The sequence below is a fragment of the Syngnathoides biaculeatus genome, chromosome 15 (genome assembly GCF_019802595.1).
Source record: "Syngnathoides biaculeatus isolate LvHL_M chromosome 15, ASM1980259v1, whole genome shotgun sequence".
NCBI classification, from domain to species: domain Eukaryota; kingdom Metazoa; phylum Chordata; class Actinopteri; order Syngnathiformes; family Syngnathidae; genus Syngnathoides; species Syngnathoides biaculeatus.
Window position 1 is genome coordinate 3,556,299 of NC_084654.1, and position 19,043 is coordinate 3,575,341.

At 40.9% G+C, this 19,043-nt stretch overlaps 1 protein-coding gene across 8 annotated transcripts in view; it reads right to left on the reverse strand.

The window, feature by feature from the left end:
* ccdc88c (coiled-coil domain containing 88C) overlaps window positions 1-19,043 on the reverse strand; it is a 123,241-nt gene that overhangs the window by 43,516 nt on the left and 60,682 nt on the right. For all 8 annotated transcript variants that reach the window (XR_009798580.1, XM_061844730.1, XM_061844733.1 and 5 more), the window contains 7 exons: window positions 16,093-16,242; window positions 14,132-14,293; window positions 13,620-13,897; window positions 5,334-5,477; window positions 4,612-4,798; window positions 2,088-2,233; window positions 1,060-1,149 (listed from right to left, as the gene is read on the reverse strand). Coding sequence is in view for 7 of the 8 variants with exons in the window: in XM_061844730.1 (XP_061700714.1) it covers window positions 1,060-1,149; window positions 2,088-2,233; window positions 4,612-4,798; window positions 5,334-5,477; window positions 13,620-13,897; window positions 14,132-14,293; window positions 16,093-16,242 (1,157 nt within the window). In the remaining variant the exon portion in view is untranslated. The remainder of the gene's footprint in view (window positions 1-1,059; window positions 1,150-2,087; window positions 2,234-4,611; window positions 4,799-5,333; window positions 5,478-13,619; window positions 13,898-14,131; window positions 14,294-16,092; window positions 16,243-19,043) is intronic.

The following is a 19,043-nucleotide window of genomic DNA, read 5'->3' on the forward strand; positions in this document are numbered from 1 at the left end:
CAAGTTTCCATTGAATGCCAATTATAATCATCCATTGGGCTGAGAGGTTGCAGCGCGCAGTAAACATGGCATTGAACCTGTCGGATTTCTCAACCGATTCAAAGGAAGACATTTCACTTGCTATTTCCAGCAAATGTACTGGAAACATTCCATAAGAACCGAAAAAAATATCAAGCTTCAACACATCAAATTGCATGAGCTACCGGTACTTAAAACATCGTCATCGTGATGACTGTGTTTAGAAAGTCTACTAAGATGCCTGTGCTGCAACTGCGGTGAAAACAGCCACGAAAAATAGTACCAAAAATTTGCCAAAGATGACCCAAAGGCTAAAATGTGATATCATTGATGGCGTTTGATGTCCAACACTTTACCACAGTTGAGGACGCTGGCTTTTGTCGGCTTGGCGCCATGGTTTGTACTTCCGAGCTGCTGCTATTTTTCGGATGTATGTTAGCTAGCAAAATACGACGTGATTGCCACACTCTTGCGTACATGGAGATATAGAAATTACGATTTAAGGTTCACAACTGATTTAGGAGGTGTGATGTTAGGTTGAGGTGATCAATGTTCCTATCAATTTACCCACCTGCATGCTCAGTCACAGGTCTGTCTATTGTGAGCTCATTTATTTGTATACCATTTGAGATCAATGTTTTATGATGATGAAGTTTACATTTGATAAACCATTGAAAATTAAGTATTTTCTTAAAAAAACCATGCAATTCTAAAAACAGATGTGTTCTTGACATTTTTTTAGTCATTAAATGGTTGTGACAGTAGTATTTATTGCCTCCATGTGTGCAAAAATTACTTAATTCTAAAATTTAAAAAAATGTAAATGTTGTTGATTTTTGTATTAGTCTTGAGAAGCAGGAAGTCAGACAGCTAGAAAAAATAGAAAGAAAATAGTGTACCCCTAACATTGGTATTATTTGACAAAAATGAGAGCTGTATTTATATATTACAAAATGAATACATTGTATTGTTCAATCTTTTTGTGTAGTCATGATGCACACAACCCTCAGATTTAATTAGAGAGTAAAAAACAGTACTTACTTTTTTGGTGTGGGATCATAGAACTTGTATTGGTCCATGATCTTCTCTTCTAATTTCTCTTTCTGACGACGAAGACCATTCAGTTTATCACTGAGAGCCAAAAATGAAAAGAAACGGACATTTTCGCAAGCAATTTTCACAAACATTCCATCATTGTTGATTATTTGATTATTCTCTGACAGAATTTCTCCTTTTGCACTACACTACAGCTCTACTCACTCAATTTTGGGGTGGTTGATTCTCAACTTCAAAAGACAAGCCAACAAACAGCAATAATTGAAGCAAAAAAGTGTAAAGGGGAGGCTCAGATCACCTAGGTAAGAGTGCTGCAGTGGAGACTAAGGATGTTTTGATGTCACACTTTAAACCATTTTTTAAAAATTGTTAAAAATGCATAAACCATGTTGGACACTTTTAACCAACCTAATCCAAAGTTGTACAGCTCTCTCTGTACCATTTTTACCACATCAAGGATCAGGACACTGGGACACTGCATTAATTACTGATTCTCCCAGTTTCTCATTTCATCCTTTTCCCTGCTGTTTCCACTGTAGAAATCCACCAAAAATCTCCTGCTGTTTTCAATCTGAAATCACTACATCGACATTTCCTGGAAGGCTGCGGTGACATTACGTTGCAATAGCACATGAATTAGTCGACGGTTCACTGCGCTGTGCTAAGTGACGTGAAATGGCCAAATACTGCAGCTTCCACTCAACAAGAGGGTAAGTTAACATTAGCATGTATGTGGAATTTCGATTGTTTTTGTTTTTTCGCAACAAAGCCTGAAAATATGTTTGACCTATCAATAATTACAGGTCTACTCATAACCCTTAAAAACCAGATAGTATCCGATGATCCCAATTGCCAGAGGAAATAAGGCCATAGTGAGTAGAGCAATGCAAAGATGAACAGGTATAGTGGCGTGTAAAAGGGGATTTAGTTCTAGCGAATGTAATGCCTAGACTGGATGGTACTCTGATCTTCCATTCTACATTGAGTGAATACATTTGTGTGTATCCAATTACATGTAGAGCTTCTGCTCCTGATGATAAAGCTCTTTGCTCTCCATGTTTCTCTCCAGCAGAGTGTGGTTCTGCTGACTCAGAATGTTGATCTGACTCAGGAGGTGATGATTTTCTTCTTCTAGGTTCCCTTTCAGGCGACTTAGTAGCTGGATCAAAACAAGAGTTGGCACAAGAGTATCACCGAATCACATCAACATGGATTAAAGTGAGAAAAATCCTACATAGATTACCCCAAGAGAACAGTATTGACACATCCAGGAGGACACAAGGGAACTCAAGACAATTTCTAACCTAAGCCACCCTTCCCTCAGTTAAGGTCAGTGTTCATGACAACAATAAGGAAAAGAAGGCAAAAAATACCATCCATGGCAGAGCTCCAAGGAGAAAACACTGCTGACCAAAAAGAATATAAGAGGTTAACCTGCATTAAAAAAGACTTTTGGGAGAATATTATATCAAATGATGAGATGAAAGTTGATCTTTTTGGAAGGTGTGTACCTTACTACATCTAGCATAAATCCAGCACTACTTTTCAGAAAAAGAACATCATACCAACAGTCAAACATGTCAAACATGGAATGGATTGGGCTATTTACATGTAAAATGAGATTCTACTTACAAAAGTTTCACTTTCTGAAATGACTTCCGGAACAGATTAATTTTGTAAGTAGAGGCACCACTGTATTTACATTTATTTGGTGATCTTAAGTAAGGAAACTATGCAATAATACAGTGTAAGACTTTGAGAAAGGGGGCAACAATTTTTCATGGTACTGTAATAAAGTGTACGAAAGAACTATTGCGTTCATGTGGGTATGAAAGGCGCTGTTCAATTGGGTTTATCTAGGACAATGGCACTCTGCTTAGTCAACAGCCGGGATAGCGTAACAGTGGCTACCTTAAAAATAGATCTTTTTTTTCCCCCAGAAAAGCTAGGTAGCTAAAAATGTGAAAGCCAATACGGCTGTGGAGCTCGTGGACCTACGTCACCGAAGTTATGTGACTGGCCATACTGCCAATCAAGCAAAGCATTTCTCATGTCGGTGGGAGACGACATGAAAATACTTCTAACAGCACGACGCCGAGAGTTTTGTCCGATACTGTTAAACATTTAGAAGGTGATAATAAACGAAGGTATGTGGAAAAATGAGAGACACTTGGCGTAGAGGACCCATATTTAATGCCGAAGTCGATGTTTTTCGCCTATAAGAAATTGGACTGTTAACCCGCTTCCGCTTGTCTTGGACAATTGGATATACACATGTATCTGATGAGTAACTGGTTTACATGTACACGCAAGAGTTTGAAAGCGTAGAAAAGTCTGGACGCATACAAATACTTCATTGCTGGATCAGTTCTCAATCAAGAATAAATTCTACATAGTGATGGAGCCACTCAGATTTTTTAAATACAAATACCAATATTTAAAAGAATGATCCCTGGTTTTACACAAACTCACATTCATTAACTATGATTGGAAAAAAAAGCGTGTTGCGGCCATGCGTTAAACTTTGGTAAAACGTGACAGACTTTTTTTTTTTTTTTTTTTTTTTTTTTTAAATAATATACATTACTCTCAAATGAGTCCAATGTGTATTTAAAAAAAGAAAATAAACCGTTGGGATAGGCTTCAGACCCCGAACACGGAAGTGTGTTGCGGCCACACATTAACCTACGTAAACCTCTGTGTGACCGACACTTGAGAACAATGCATATTTAAAAAAAAAAAAAAAAAAAAGAAAGTCTGTCAGGGAGAGGTTTACCAAAGTTTAACGTGTGGCCGCAACACACTTCCATGTACGTTGGAGAAGACTTCCTATCTTTTTATTTTTTTTAAACGCATTGTTCTCAAATGAGCCAACTTGACATAATAAATACTTCTTGGGAATTTGAGATTGAGAATAATAATTCCTACCTGAAATGAAGTGATCGCTACACAGTGGTGTGTATTTGGTTGTATTTGTATTTGGTTAACCATCACGTTTAATTGCCGAAATCCACGATCTTTTCTGGTCTTTTTAGCTGGTATTCTATGGAATGACCTCTTTGAATATCTGTCTTGTCTGTTGTAACAACCAGCAGCACAACAAGTCTCGGGCATTGTGAATATTCTGCTCCGGTTCAATGTCCCCCACACTGTCGAGCAGCTCTTTTTGACCGGCAATATGGTGCCGTGAAAATGGTGACATCACGTGCACCAACTCAATTGGCGAGCCTATCTGCCTCCCCCTTTGGAGGAAAAACTCAACTGAACTAGCATCAGTTGCGATGAGAGGGAAATTTACTGTGTAGTAACCATACAATGACAAACAGAATGGTAAACGTTTTTACAGCGCATGTACACTTTTATTTTGTATGCTCAATTGCATGTCATTGAGCTTTTTTTTTTTTTTTTTTTAAACCGTTACACAAGTGAAGCGAGTTTTGTCATAAAAATTCACATGCCCCAACTCTGTCAATATGTAGGAGTTCATTAAAGCATGAATTAACAATATTACTCTTTAACATTCAGGAAAAGACATACCTCACAGTGGTGGTCTAGTTTTGTCATAGTGAGGTCCAAGCCCTGGTGTTGTTCCATTAGCAAGTCATATCGTGTCATCCATCGATTCACTTCCAGCTGGGCAGTGCTCAATGAGCTCTTGAGATCATTCATCTGTTGATGTAGGTCGTTGTACTGCTCTGATTTTTGGGATTCGCTTTGAAACAACCTAAAAATTTTATATGATAACAGTTAAGAAATTAGATTTCTTTTCCATTTCCATTTCCTTGGCAGTTTGCTAAGAATCAAGATACTTTAATATCTATATTAACAGATTTGTATAATGTAAGACCACACAGATGACAATCAATACTATATTTGTTGTTTGATTTTTATTGTTTATTTTGTAAAATGTGACAAACCAAAATACAAATTATCAGAGGTTGAAGAGCTACTCAGTGTTTAACCTTTACAGCTCCACTGTAATGTCTTGTGAATCCACACATATTATCTGTAGACAACTCTTAATTTGTGGGAACATACTGTAGTCCATTAACAATGGAGCAACAGTCAAAATAAATATTTGTATGAAAACACATAAGCGACAAGTTTAAAACAATCAAATGAAAAACAGTAAATACAGAAAATACCTTCTTGTGCCACCTGACGACATAATGCACACTGTCTGTAACCCTTAAATGTTATCTTTCGTAAAACCTAGGACCCACTGCAATAGGCTTCTATCAGTGTATGCCAGAATGTACCTGTCCACTTCAGCTTTAAGCTGAAGATTCTCTTGCTGCAGGAGCTGATTTTTCTGGTGTTCTTGGTTTAGCTCCTCCCTGTCCTTCTGACCCTGCTCTTCTATCGCCTCACATTTTTCCTTTTGCTGTAACAAAGCACAATACCTGCAGAGCCAAAGACAAAAAAACAAAAGAAAACAAAAACAAACCAAACAGTCATGAAACGTGAATATAGTTGCATATTTTTTGTTCCTGCATTCCTACATTATTGAACATAAAAGCCTGTATATGCTACCCTTGTGTCAAATTCTTCAGAAGTTTAATTTTGTCTATCATAGCAGATGACGCACAGTTAAATTTAGTGGTGTTTCCAGATGACAAAAGCTCAACTGAGGTGCTGTGCCACCATTTAAAACATAACTGGATGAGCCAAAATTTTCTTTAACAAACCCCCCCCCCTAAAAAAAACAACATTATTTTTGGCAATAAAGAAAAGAGGTGAGGGTTGCTGTTAGTTTCTCGAGAGAGTGAGTATATTGGTAGAAGGATGCTGAGGATGGAGCTGCCAGGCAAAAGAGCGAGAGGAAGACCAAAGAAAAGGTTGATGGATGTTGTGAAAGAGGACATGAGGACAGTGAGTGTTAGAGAGGAGGATGCACGAGATGGGCTTAGTTGGAAAATGATGACACGCTGTGGCAACCCCTAACGGGATAAGCCGAAAGAAAAAGAAGAAGACTAGGTTGAAGTCTTACCTGGAGGAAAGGAGCTACTTTGTAACCAGTGGAAGTGCTCAATCTCAACAAATGGCAATGAATTATGGGGTCCCTCAAGGGTCAGTTCTTGTACCCCTCCTGTTCAGCCTTTATATGCTACCCTTGGGTCAAATTTTTCAAAACTTTAATTGTGACTATCATAGCTATGCAGAATACAGTTATATTTAGCATTGTCTCCAGATGACTACAGTTCATTGAGGTGTTGCTGTCTAAAGTAGATAAATTATTGGATGAGCCAAAATGGCCTTCAACTAAACCACAACAAAACTGAGATAATTGTTTTTGGCAATAAAGAAAAAAAGGATTGCCGTTTGTCAATACTTGGACTGAAGTCCAAAACCTTGGTGTTCTGATAGATTCCGACCTGACCGTACACAGTGATACAAAATCAATCACAAAAAACTGCCTTTTACTTTCTGAAGAACATATCTACAGTGAAAGCTTGGATGCATCAAGCAGACGAGGAGAAGCTCACCTATGCTTTTATCTCTAGAAGACTTGACTATTCTAAGGGTCTTCTGACTGGGCTCTCCAAAACACCATTAAAAACCTGAAGCTCATTCAGAATGCTGTAGAGCGGGTTGTGACCAGAACAATGTGGTCATTACACAGGCTTCCAGTCAGTTTTACAATAGATTTTTAAGTTCTGCTATTGGTCTATTAACCACTAAATTGTTTTGGTGAATATGTGAAAGAAATTCAAATGGAATACAAACAGTAGCTGTCTGAGATCCACTGACTCTGGTCTAATCATGTAGTGCAGAGTCCAAAGTAAACATGTTGAAACGTCATTAAGCTATTGTGCTGCAAAATATGGAATAAGGTGCCTAACAGGACAAGAAGAAGATGTGATGTCAGCCCCAAGTGTGAATGTTTTCAAATCCAGGTTAAAAACTAATTTTTTTCCTCATGCGTTTACGTTAAGTACTTGCACTTTTCAGTGATATTTCTTGCACTGGAAGCAGTTTTAATTTTACTTTTTATTTTCAGCTGTTTTATTGTATATGAAGCACATTGTGTTTAGAATGTGCTATACAAATAAATTTGCTTTGCTTTAGACTTGGTAATGGTCTTCTGACTGGACTCCCTAAAAAGAGCTTAAAACAGCTGCAGTTCATTCAGTATACAAGGAGGCCCCGTAGCTCAGTGGTTAGAGCACGGGTTTGGTAAACCAGGGGTTGTTGCCGCCTCCACTCCCTGGTTGCGTCAGGAAGGGCATCCGGCGTAAAAATTGTGCCAAACATATATGTGCGTTCATCTGAGATGATACGCTGTGGCCGAAAGTAACCAGTTCATTCAGTATACTGGAGCTCAGGTTCTAACAAGAACAAAGCGGTCAGAGCATATCACTCCAATTCTCGTCTTTACACTGGCTTCCAATTGGCTTGACAATAGATTCTAAAGTTCTGCTGATGGTCCAAAAATAACTAAATGATTTATGTCCTGAATACATGAAAGAAATGCTAATGGAAGATAAACCCAGGAGGGTTCTGAGATCAACAGAGTAGTAGTGGAGCACAGAGTCTAAAGCAAACAATGTGAAGCATCATTTAACTGTTATGCTGCATACAAATGGAATAGTTGCCAAAAGAGGGGATGACACCCCCAGCTGTGAATGTCTTTTAATCCAGGTTAAAATCTTTTTTTTTTCCTCCCTCATGCTTTTGATAGTATTTCCATTTTGAAATGATTTTTCTTGCACTGTGTAATGCAGCCCTAATGGAATAGTGTAGTCTAGTGTAATGTGCAAGCCAGTGCAATATCTAGGCCGGTCCCAAGCCCGGATAAATGCAGAGTTGCGTCAGGAAGGGAATAGGGTGTAAAACTGTGCCAAACAAATATGATTGTTCATTTAAGGAAGACCATATCGGATCGGCCGTGGCCCGGGTTAACAACGCCTGCCCCCAGCACCGTAAACCTGCAGGGCGTCGGTAGAAATTCAGCTACTTTGGGTCGAAGACAAAGAAGAGGAGGAAAGCGGATTTGTCGGCAGAAGAAGAAGAGGATTGCACAGAGCGTACAATTGAGTATGGGGATTTTGAATCTTGGGACTATGACAGGAAAAGCTCAGGAGTTGGTTGACATGATAATCAGGAGAAAGGTTGATATATTGTGCATCCAAGAGAGCAGGTGGAAAGGCAGTAAGGCTAGATGTTTAGGATCGTGGTTTAAATTATTTTACCATGGAGTACATGGGAAGATAAATGGAGTATGGGTTATTTTAAAGGAAGCGCTTGCTAAGAATGTCTTGGAGGTGAAAGGTGTATTAGATCAAGCGATGAGGCTGAAATTTGAAATTGAGGGTGCCATGTATAATGTGATAAGCAGTTATGCCCCACAGGTACAGTGAAGAAAATAAGTATTTGAATACCCTGCGATATTGCAAGTTCTCCCACTTAGAAATCATGGAGGGGTCTGAAATTTTTATCGGAGGTGCATGTCCACTGTGAGAGATAATCTAAAAAGCAAAATCCAGAAATCACAATGTATGATTTTTTTTTTAACGATTTGTGTGATACAGATACAAATAAGTACTATAACACCTGAGAAAACCAATGTGAATATTTGGTACAGTTGCCTTTAATTGCAATTACAGAGGTCAAACGTTTCCTGTAGTTGTTCACCAGGTTTACACAAACTGCAGGGGGGATTTTTGCCCACTCCTCCACACAGATATTCTCTAGATCAGACAGATTTCTGGGCTGTCCCTGAGAAACACAGCGTTTCAGCTCCCTCCAAAGATTTTCTATTGGGTCTAGGTGTGGAGACTGGCTACGCCACGCCAGAACGTTGATATGCTTCATACAGAGACACTCCTTGGTTTTCCTGGCTGTGTGCTTCGGGTCATTGTCATGTTGAAAGACCCAGGCACGACCAATCTTCAATGCTCTGACTGAGGGAAAGAGGGTGTTCCCCAAAATCTCACAATACATGGCTGCGGTCACAAAACTTTCTAACGTGACTCCTCTGTATCATCCAAATTGTCATTGGGAAACTTAAGACAGGCCTTGACATATGATGGTTTAAGCAGGGAACCTTCCGTCCTGTGCATTATTTCAAACCATGACGTCTTAGTGTATGACCAACAGTCACCTTGGAAACGGTGGTCCCAGATCTTTTCAGGTCATTGACCAGGTCTTGTCTTGTAGTCCTGTGCTAATTACTCACCTTTCTAAAGATCATTGAGACCCCATGAGGTGATATCTTGCGTGGGGCTCCACTCCGATTGAGATTGACCGTCATGTTTAGCTTCTTCCATTTTCTAATGATTGCGCCAACAGTGGACCTTTTTTGACCAAGGTGCTTGGCAATTTCTCCGTAGCCCTTTCCATCCATGGAGTTGTACAATATTGTCTCTGGTGTCTTTGGACCGCTCTTTGTTCTTGGCCACGTTAAAGGTTTGAGTCTTACTGATTGTTTGGGTTGGACAGGTGTCTCTATGCATGGAGGTGGACTTTTAAAGGCGGACTAACAGGTCTTTGAGGGTCAGAATTCTAGCTGATAGACAAGTGTTCAAATACTTCTTTGGAGCTGTATCACACAAATTGTGAAAAAAAAAAAATCATACTTTGTGATTTCTGGATTTTTCTTTTTAGATTATCCACCACCAAGTCTCCTTCTCCCCTTTCCTACCAGAAGACACACCAAGTACTCTCCTGCCTGTCTCTCTGGTCACTTTGGCTGTAAAAGTCCAGTCTTCTGGAAGCTCCTCCTGTCCATCGAGAGCCTGTCTCACCTCTTTCCGAAAGGTCACAACATTCTTCCTTTCTCATCTTCCACGTGGTTCTCTGTCTTTTTTGTTTTTTTAATCTCCATACCCACCACCAGAGTCATCCTACACAACACCATCTTATGCTGTCGAGCTGCCCTCTCCCCTACCACTCCCCTATAGCCAGTAACCTCTTTCAGATTACGTTGTCTCCAAAAAAATATAAACCATCTGCATCCTTTCACTCTATGTTCCTGCCTCTTCTGGAAAAAAGTGTTCACGACCACCATTTCCCTCCTTTTTGCAAAGTCCACTACCATCTGTCCCTCAAAGTTCTTTTCCTGGATGCCGTACTTACCTATATCACTTCTTTGTCGCCCCAGTTCACGTCAACAACATGTCCATTACAATCTGCACCAATCACATCTAGGATGTTCAGAACCACTTCATCTATTTCTTTTTGAGAATTTCACATCCTACTGTGAAGAAAATAAGTATTTGAACACGCTGCTATATTGCAAGTTCTCCCACTTAGAAATCATGGAGGGGTCTCAATTTTTCATCATAAGTGCATGTCCACTGTGAGAGAGATAATCTAAAAAGAAAAATCCAGAAATCACAATGTATGATTTTTTTTAAATGATTTATTTTTGCAATACATCTGCAAATAAGTATTTGAACACCTGTTTATCGGCTAGAATTCTGACGCTCAAAGACCTGTTAGACCGCCTTTAAAAGTCCACCTCCACTCATGTAATATCATGTGTGAGGTTGTTAGCTGCATAACCTGTCCACTTCATACAATCAGTAAGACTCAAACTTGTAACATGGCCAAGACCAAAGAGCTGTCCAAAGACACCAGAGACAAAATTGTACAACTCCACATGGCTGGAAAGGGCTACAGAGAAATTGCCAAGCAGCTTGGTGAAAAAAAGTCCACCGTTGGAGCAATCATTAGAAAATGGAAGAAGTTAAACATGACGGTCAATCACTATCAATGATCCTAAGAAAGGTGAGGAATCAGCACAGGACTACACGACAAGACTTGGTCATTGACCTGAAAAGAGCTGGGACCACTGTTTTCAAGGTGACTATTGGTAATACACAAAGACGTCATGGTTTGAAATCATTCATGGCACGGAAGGTTCCCCTGCTTAAACCAGCACATGTCAAGGCCCGTCTTAAGTTTGGATGATACAGAAGAGTCATGGGATAAAGTTTTGTGACCATAATGGAACGTTTTGGTTATAATTCCACTAACCGTGTTTGGAGGAAGACGAATGATGAGTTCCATCCCAAGAACACCATCCTTATTGTGAAGCATGGGGGTGGTAGCATCATGCTTTGGGGGTGTTTTTCTGCACATGGGACAGAACGACAGCACTGTTTTAAGGAGAGGGTGACCGCGGTCATGTATTGTGAGATTTTGGGGAACACCCTCTTTCCCTCAGTCAGAGCATTGAAGATGGTTCGTGGCTAGGTCTTTCAACATGACAATGACCCGATGCACACAACCAAGAAAACCAAGGATTGCCTCTGTAAGAACCATATCAAGGTTGTGGTGTGGACTTGCCAGTCTCCAGACCTAAACCCAATAGAAAATCTTTGGAGGGAGCTGAAACTCCGTGTGTCTCAGCGACAGCCCAGAAACCTGTCTGATCTAGAGAAGATCTGTGTGGAGGAGTGCGCCAAAATCCCTCCTGCAGCGTGTGCAAACCTGGTGAACAACTACAGGAAACGTTTGAGCTCTTTATTTGCAAACAAAAGTTATTGTACCAAATATGAAGATTGTTTTTCTCAGGTGTTCAAATACTTATTCGCAGCTGTATCACACAAATAAATCATTAAAAAAAATAATATATTGTGATTACTGTATTTTTCTTTTTAGATTATCTCTCTCACAGTGGACATGCACCAATGATGAAAATTTCAGACCACTTCATGATTTCCAAGTGGGAGAACTTTCAATATAGCAGGGTATTAAAATACTTTTCTTCACTGTATGAAATGCGGTATTTAAATAAATTTGCTTTGCTTTGCTAAAATTTAATAGAATGAGTGTTCTTTTTGTTCAGGCATACAAGTTTTTTTTTTAGTACATACAATGTAGGGGTCAAACAGTTTATTAAATCCATAAATGCTCTTCTTAAAGCTGTGTATCCCTCTGTGCAATTCATACAACAAAATAAGTAATTGATTCTTGCAAACACTGGATATCTTATGTTCACCAAGCCCAGACTCAACACTAAGTACATTTCTGACTAAACCTAAACAAGACCATTATTTCACTTAACATTTTTAACATTTTCGTTTGGTGGTTCACTCTGAGGTTTTTCTAACAGTAAATCGGTGCCTTGGCTAAAAAAAAAAAGGTTGTAAATCACCAATCTTAGTTTTATATGAGGCACCTAGACTGACGTTGCATAATTCATATCCAATAAGGGTAGAGGAGAGATTATTATGTGTATAATATTATCATATACTCAATGAAAACCAAAAGTGAATAAGCTCAGCACATGCATTAAAGTTGATACCATTAATCTTATCTCTTTATTCATATGACATGGACTCTATTCTATTTATTTTTGGCTTCCAAACACCACCACAATGGATCTAAACTGAAACAACTGAGATGTGCTTTAACTACTGACTTTCATCTTTAATTTGAAGTTATTTACAAGCAAATCAGGTAATACTATTTCAGGTAGTACTATTTTATATTTATATTTTGATTTGTCTGCCACTTACTGTATCTGCCTACTACCATCCAAGGGCGCTTGGCTAGCTGCACTATATTGTCGCATTGCGTATCCTTGGTTTGTTAATGTATGTCTGGCGCAGTGAGCTCAATGGACTCACAAATGTAAATACATGTATGCCCATATGTATTTTTTCCACCCAGTACTGGCTTGAAGCCAACGAAAGAAAAAAAACTTTTTTTTTGGAATTAACATCAAAGTGGTGGGTTGTCGTAGTTTTCTATTTCAAATCACTCTGCAATAACAACAGAACGAACAGGCATAGTTACAATGTTACCTAGAAACCAATACTGGCTCAAGGTGGTCGAAAGATGGAAGTTGGAATCAAAGAGTTCTTACAAATTTTGCATTTTGGAACTTCTGCCTGATGGGAGAGGAAGATTAGTTACGTAATCAGATCTGATTTCCAAATGAATGTTATCCACCCTGCGGCAACCATCTTGGTTTTGCGCATCATCCATTTACGGTGTCACACTGCTTCGCCATATTAATAAAGAGGGTGTCTACGGCGGAGGTTTAGGGTAATTGAACCGAACGGGACACATACAAGTTGAACCAAACTGTTTTCAAATATCATTAATACCCTATCCATCTATCATCCATCCATCTTCTTAGACGCTAATTCTCACAAGGGTCGAGGAAGTGCTGGAGCCTATCCCAGCTGTCAACAGTCAGGAGGCAGGATACACCCTGAACTGGTTACCAGCCAATCGCAGGGCACATTGATACAAACAGCCACACTCACAATCACACCTAGGGGCAACTTAAGAGTGTCCAATTAATAATCCATGTTTTTGGGACGTAGGAGGAAATTGGAGTGTCCGGAGAAAACCCACGTAGGCACGGGGAGAACATGGAAACTCCACACAGGTGTAGCTGGGATTAAACCCATGTCCTCAGAACTGTGAGGCCAAGCTTTCCAGATGATCCACCGTGCTGCCCATTAATGCCCTAATTGGATCTAATTCATTTACAAGTCACAATATTTATGTTAACTGAAAATTCAAATCAGGAAAAAAAGGGTTGTGTTCTTGAGTGTTTTTGACATGGATATTCACCAACTTACTTGCTGTGAGTTGTTCTGTGTTCGCTCTCCAGTGTCCTTTGTTTGACTTTCAGAGCAGTGTGTTGACTGATCAACTGCTCGTACTCATATGCTTGCCTCTCATGAACGCTCAGAAGACGTTCATGATCATTGAGAATACTCTCTCTTCCTCGCCATGCCTCCTCTCGCTGTCTTTGCCAAGACTCCACCTCAGTCTCCAAGGCAGTGACTTGGCCTTGCAACACAGCATTTTGAGCCATAAGAGATGCACTCTGGGAAGACAGTGAGGAGTTTTCCACCTAGGGGACAGTAACATTATTATATTAAATTGATCTTAAAATTTCCAAACAAAAGAATTTTTATCTTGATATTGAAAAACATTTCTGAATGGTATTTTGTAACCAGCATGATTCAAAAAGCTGTATAACATTTGAATGCAGTTTGGTGTGTATCTTTGATATGACCAAGCAACATTTTTAATAGTTGGTCATTACCAAGCTGATTAACAAATACATTAAAAATGATCTATGTACCTGAAGTTGTGCTGTCTTAGTATGGAGAGCTGAATTCTGCTCCTGCAACACTGTTGTGTGTCGCTGCAGTGTCGCCATCTGGTTGTCAAGTGAACTGTTCTGATTCTTTAGTTGTTTAAGATGCTCCTTCAACAAACTGCTCTGAGTCTGAAGCGAGGCATTCTAGACAAAAAATTGTGACACCATTAACTATTAACTTTTCATAAAGGTCAAAATGCATACTGTACATGCATTCATTTTCTGTAGTGTTAAATCTCACTCGGGTTGCGGGCGTGCTGGAGCGTATTCCGGCTATCTTTGGGCAGGAGGATGGGGAACACCCTGAATTGGTCACTAGCCAATCACAGGTCACATAAAAACAAATAACCATGTGCACTCACATTCACACCTACAGGTAATTAATCAGAATCAGAATCAGCTTTATTGGCCAAGTACGTAAGCTCTAGTATGACATAAACGGTGAGTACGAAAAACAATTGACAGAGAATACTTTTTTTTTAAACTCACCGTTGTGACGAGGATGCACTCTTCTAGCATTTAGAGTGATAGTCCAGTGCAATGACCATTTTGCAAAATGGTATCAAGACTTCGAGTGTATCCGATTTAATAAGAGGAGTCATGCAAAGGTCTTTCGTATTTAATACAAATTGGCCAAGCAGGATGTGACAACAAACTCGAGGCATAAAATTGGCAGCATGTCGCAGTGGAACTGTATGTTAGCTGTTCAAGAATCGAATTGCAAGAGGGAAGGAACTGCTGGAATGCCTGCTAGTTTTGGTCTGTGTTATTCAGTAGGCCCTACCCGAGGGAAGAACCTGAAAGAGACGGTGGCCAGGATGTGTGGGGTCTGACAGAATCTTGTCCGGGACGGAATGTAGACACTGACAAGGATGAAAGAGGGAAATTCATGCAGCAAGTAAAATGGATTACAGTTCCAGAACAGCGACTTCAAAAGCGGGCTGCAGCGTGTGTCTAACCGTATCACCTGTGTCCGTGCACCATTTCCAATTGATATAGAAGCATATCCCATCATCTTTTGTTTTCCCTGCAAGCTCTGATAGGATCCGCCCTGTGAATATGGAAGCCAGGTAGCGCTGTACAGCTGTCAGGAATGCATCCGCCCAGCCAAGTCTCTTTGCTGGTCCTGAAGCCCGTCTACTTTGCTGGGAAGGGAGCGTAGATTCTTGAGGTGAATCGGCGGGAGGGTCAATCTGTGTCCTCTCCTGAGGAGTTTCACTTGAATTCCACCCCGTGTGCTCCTGCGGCGTCTGTTGATATCACTGCTCTGATGAGTAACTCGAGGACAAGACTCAGCAAATTTGTGAGTTGTTGAAAAAATGTCTGGGGAAGACTGTGATGGTTAGCAAGTCATCTCTCACCAAAAAACACAAAAACATAAAGAATACTAGGGAGCACTGTACTGAGGCGACTAGGCGCCATCTTGGATATACAAATTTTCATTCAATCTGCCACACATGTTTTTAGTATGAGGGAGAAAAGCAGAGTACTCGGAGAAAATCCACGCAGGCATGGGGAGCCCATGGAAACTTCACACAAGGGGTGCCAGGATTTGAACCCCAGTCCTCAAGAATGTGAGCTGGATGTGCTCACCTGTCATACACCAATCTGATTGTCCTCTTATCCTGGTTAGGTTCAGAGAGCAATGGAGCCTATTCCATTTGAATTCAGCCAACGACAGACTGCACCCTGAACTGGTCGCCAGTCAGTTGCAGGGCACATAGACATGAACAACCATTCACACTCACATTCACACAATCACTATGTGGGAACTAAACCCATGCTGCCTCAGGCAATTGTACCACCACACCATTTGTGCCTCTGCATATTGTACATTTTGACTAGATTGGAAAACTGAGTCTGTAACGGTGTGAATATTCATCAGCATTAACGAAAATGTTTAAATTGAATAAGCTAGTGATGCACACACAAAAAACCCTTACATTCTTCTCTACTTCAATGAGATGATCTTTAATACGGAGCAGCTCAGCTGTGGCTGACTCCCTTCGCCCATTTCCTCCTAAGCACACAGGGGACTTGTGGTTTTGTTGTCTCTCCTGTTGCTGAGACGAGGTAGCCAGTTTTTGAAGAGCCTAAAGGAAAATAAAAGTGAAATTATTTCCTGTACAACACAAAAATGCAAAATCTTTCTGGTTCTTCTTTTCCTTTTGGCTTGTCCCATTAGGGGTCACTACAGCATGTCATCTTTTTCCATCTAAGCCTATTTCCTGCATCTTCCTTTCTAACCTCAACTGCCCTCATGTCTTCCCTCACAACATCCATCAACATTCTCTTTGGTCTTCCTCTTGCTGTTTTCCCTGGCAGCTACATCCTAAGCAATCCTACCAATATGCTCACGCTCTCGGCTCTGGACATCTCCAAACCATTGAGGTCTGCTCTCTCGAACCGTGTTTGGCTGACCCTCTAATGAGCTCAATTCTAAATTTATCCATCCTTCTCACTCCTAGAGAGAACCTCAACATCTTCATTTTTGCCACCTCCAGTTCTGCTTACTGTCATCTCTTCAGTGCCACCATCTCTAATCCGTACATCATGCCCGGCCTCACCACTGTTTTATAAACTTTGCCCTTCATCCTCTTCTGTCACATAACACACCAGACACCTTCCACCAGCTATTCCAACCTGCTTGGACCAGTTTCTTCACTTCCTTACCATAGTCACTATTTCTCTGGATTGTTGACCCCAAGTATTTGAAGTCATCCACCCTCGATATTTCTTCTCCCTGGAGCCTCACTCTCCCCTCTCCAACCCTCTCATTCACAGACAAATATTCTGTTTTACTTTGGCTAGCATTCATTCCTCTCCTTTCCAGCGCATGCCTCCATCTTTCTAATTGTTCCTCCACCTGCTCCCTGCTTTCACTGCATATCACGATATCATCTGCGAACATCATGGTCCAAGGCAATTCCAGTCTAACCTCATCTGTCAGCCTTACCACATTACCACACCAAACAGGAAGTGGCTCAGAGCTGTTCCTAGAAGCAGTCCCACCTCCACCTTAAATTCTTCTGCCCCACCTCCGGCACACCTCACCTGCTGTTCTGCTGCCATCATACATGTCGGGTACTCTTCTAACATATTTCTCCGCCACACCAGCCTTACGCACGCAGTACCACAGTTCCTCTCTCGGTACTCTGTCATACGCTTTCTCTAGATCCACAAAGCCACAATGTAGCTCCTTAGGACCTTCTCTGTACTTTTCCACGAGCATCCTCAAGGCAAATAATGCATCTGTGGTACTCCTTCTAGGCATGAAACCATACTGTTGCTCTCAGAAACTTCTGTCCCGAGACTAGTCTTTTCCACCTCTACCTTTGCCCTACGTCGCATCTCAATGTATTCCTTTTGCCTCTCTTCAGTCCTTTCAATGTCCCACTTCTTCTTTGCTTATCTCTTTCCTTGTACGAGTTCCTGTATTTTGGGGCTCCAACACCAAGTCTCCTTCTCCCCTTTCCTACCAGAAGACAGACCAAGTACTCTCCTGCCTGTCTCTCTGATCAACTTGGCTGTCGTAGTTCAGTCTTCCGAGAGGTCCTCCTGTCCATCGAGACCAAGTCTCCTCTCTTTCCAAAAGACCGCACAACGTTCTTCTTTCTCAGCTTCCACCACATGGTTCGCTGCTCTACCTTTGTCTTTTTAATCTCCCTACCCACCACCAGAGTCATCCTACACACTACCATTCTATGCTGTCGAGCTACACTCTCCCCTATCGCTACCTTACAGTCAGTAACCTCCTACAGATTACATCGTCTGCATAAAATATAATCCACATGTGTGCTTCTACCACCGCTCTTGTAGGTCACTATGTTCCTGCCGCTTCTGGAAAAAAGTCTTCACTACTGCCATTTCCATCCTTTTTGCAAAGTCCACAACCTTCTGTCCCTCAAAGTTCCTTTCCTGGATCCTGTACTTACCCATCACTTCTTCACCGCCCCCATTTCCTTCACCAACATGTCCATTAAAATCTGCACCAATCACAACTCTCTGTCTGGGCTGCTCAGAAGTACTTCATCTAGTTCCTTCCAGAATTTCTCTTTCAACTCTAGGTCACATCCCACCTGTGGGGCATAGCCGCTAACCACATTATACATAACACCCTCAATTTCAAATTTTAGTCTCATCACTCGATCTGATACTCTTTTCACCTCCAAGACATTCTTAGCCAGCTCTTCCTTTAAAATAACCCCAACTACATTTCTCTTCCCATCTACTCTGTGGTAGAATAATTTAAACCCTGCTCCCAAACTTCTAGCCTTACTACCTTTCCACCTGCTCTCTTGGATACACAATATCTCAACCTTTCTCCTCATCATCATGTCAACCAATTCCTGAGATTTCCTTGTCATAATCCCAACATTCAAATTCCCTACACTCAGTAGTAGGCTCTGGACATTTCTTCTTCTTCCGACGAATCCGCTTTCCTCTTCTTCTTTGTCTTCGACAAACAGCGGCTGAATTTCCACCAAAGCCTTGCAGGTTAGCTGTAAGATAAGCTTACACATTTCACAGAAGCCTGTGAAATGTATCACCTCATGTGTCATAAATCTCTTTTAATGACTCTGTTGCTGTGCAGGGATGCGTGTGTGTGCTGTTTGTCTATGGGAAGTTTAAGAGCTCAAGGTGACTGCAAATTTATGATAGCTGCATTCTTGTGGGTTTTTGTAACAGGAAGAACTGTGTCTAATCAGAGGACACCCGGCCTTGAGAAGATTAACTGTCTCTGTATAACAACTTTACTTGTCTTGTGAAACCTGCTCTCCCCCACCCTATGTGTGAAGCTCAATAAAATGTCTGGTTTTGGAGGGGCTCGGAGAGAGTCTTACGGGCGGGCTTGGAGGACATGTTCTTCTTCCCCGAGTTCTCCCCAAACTGC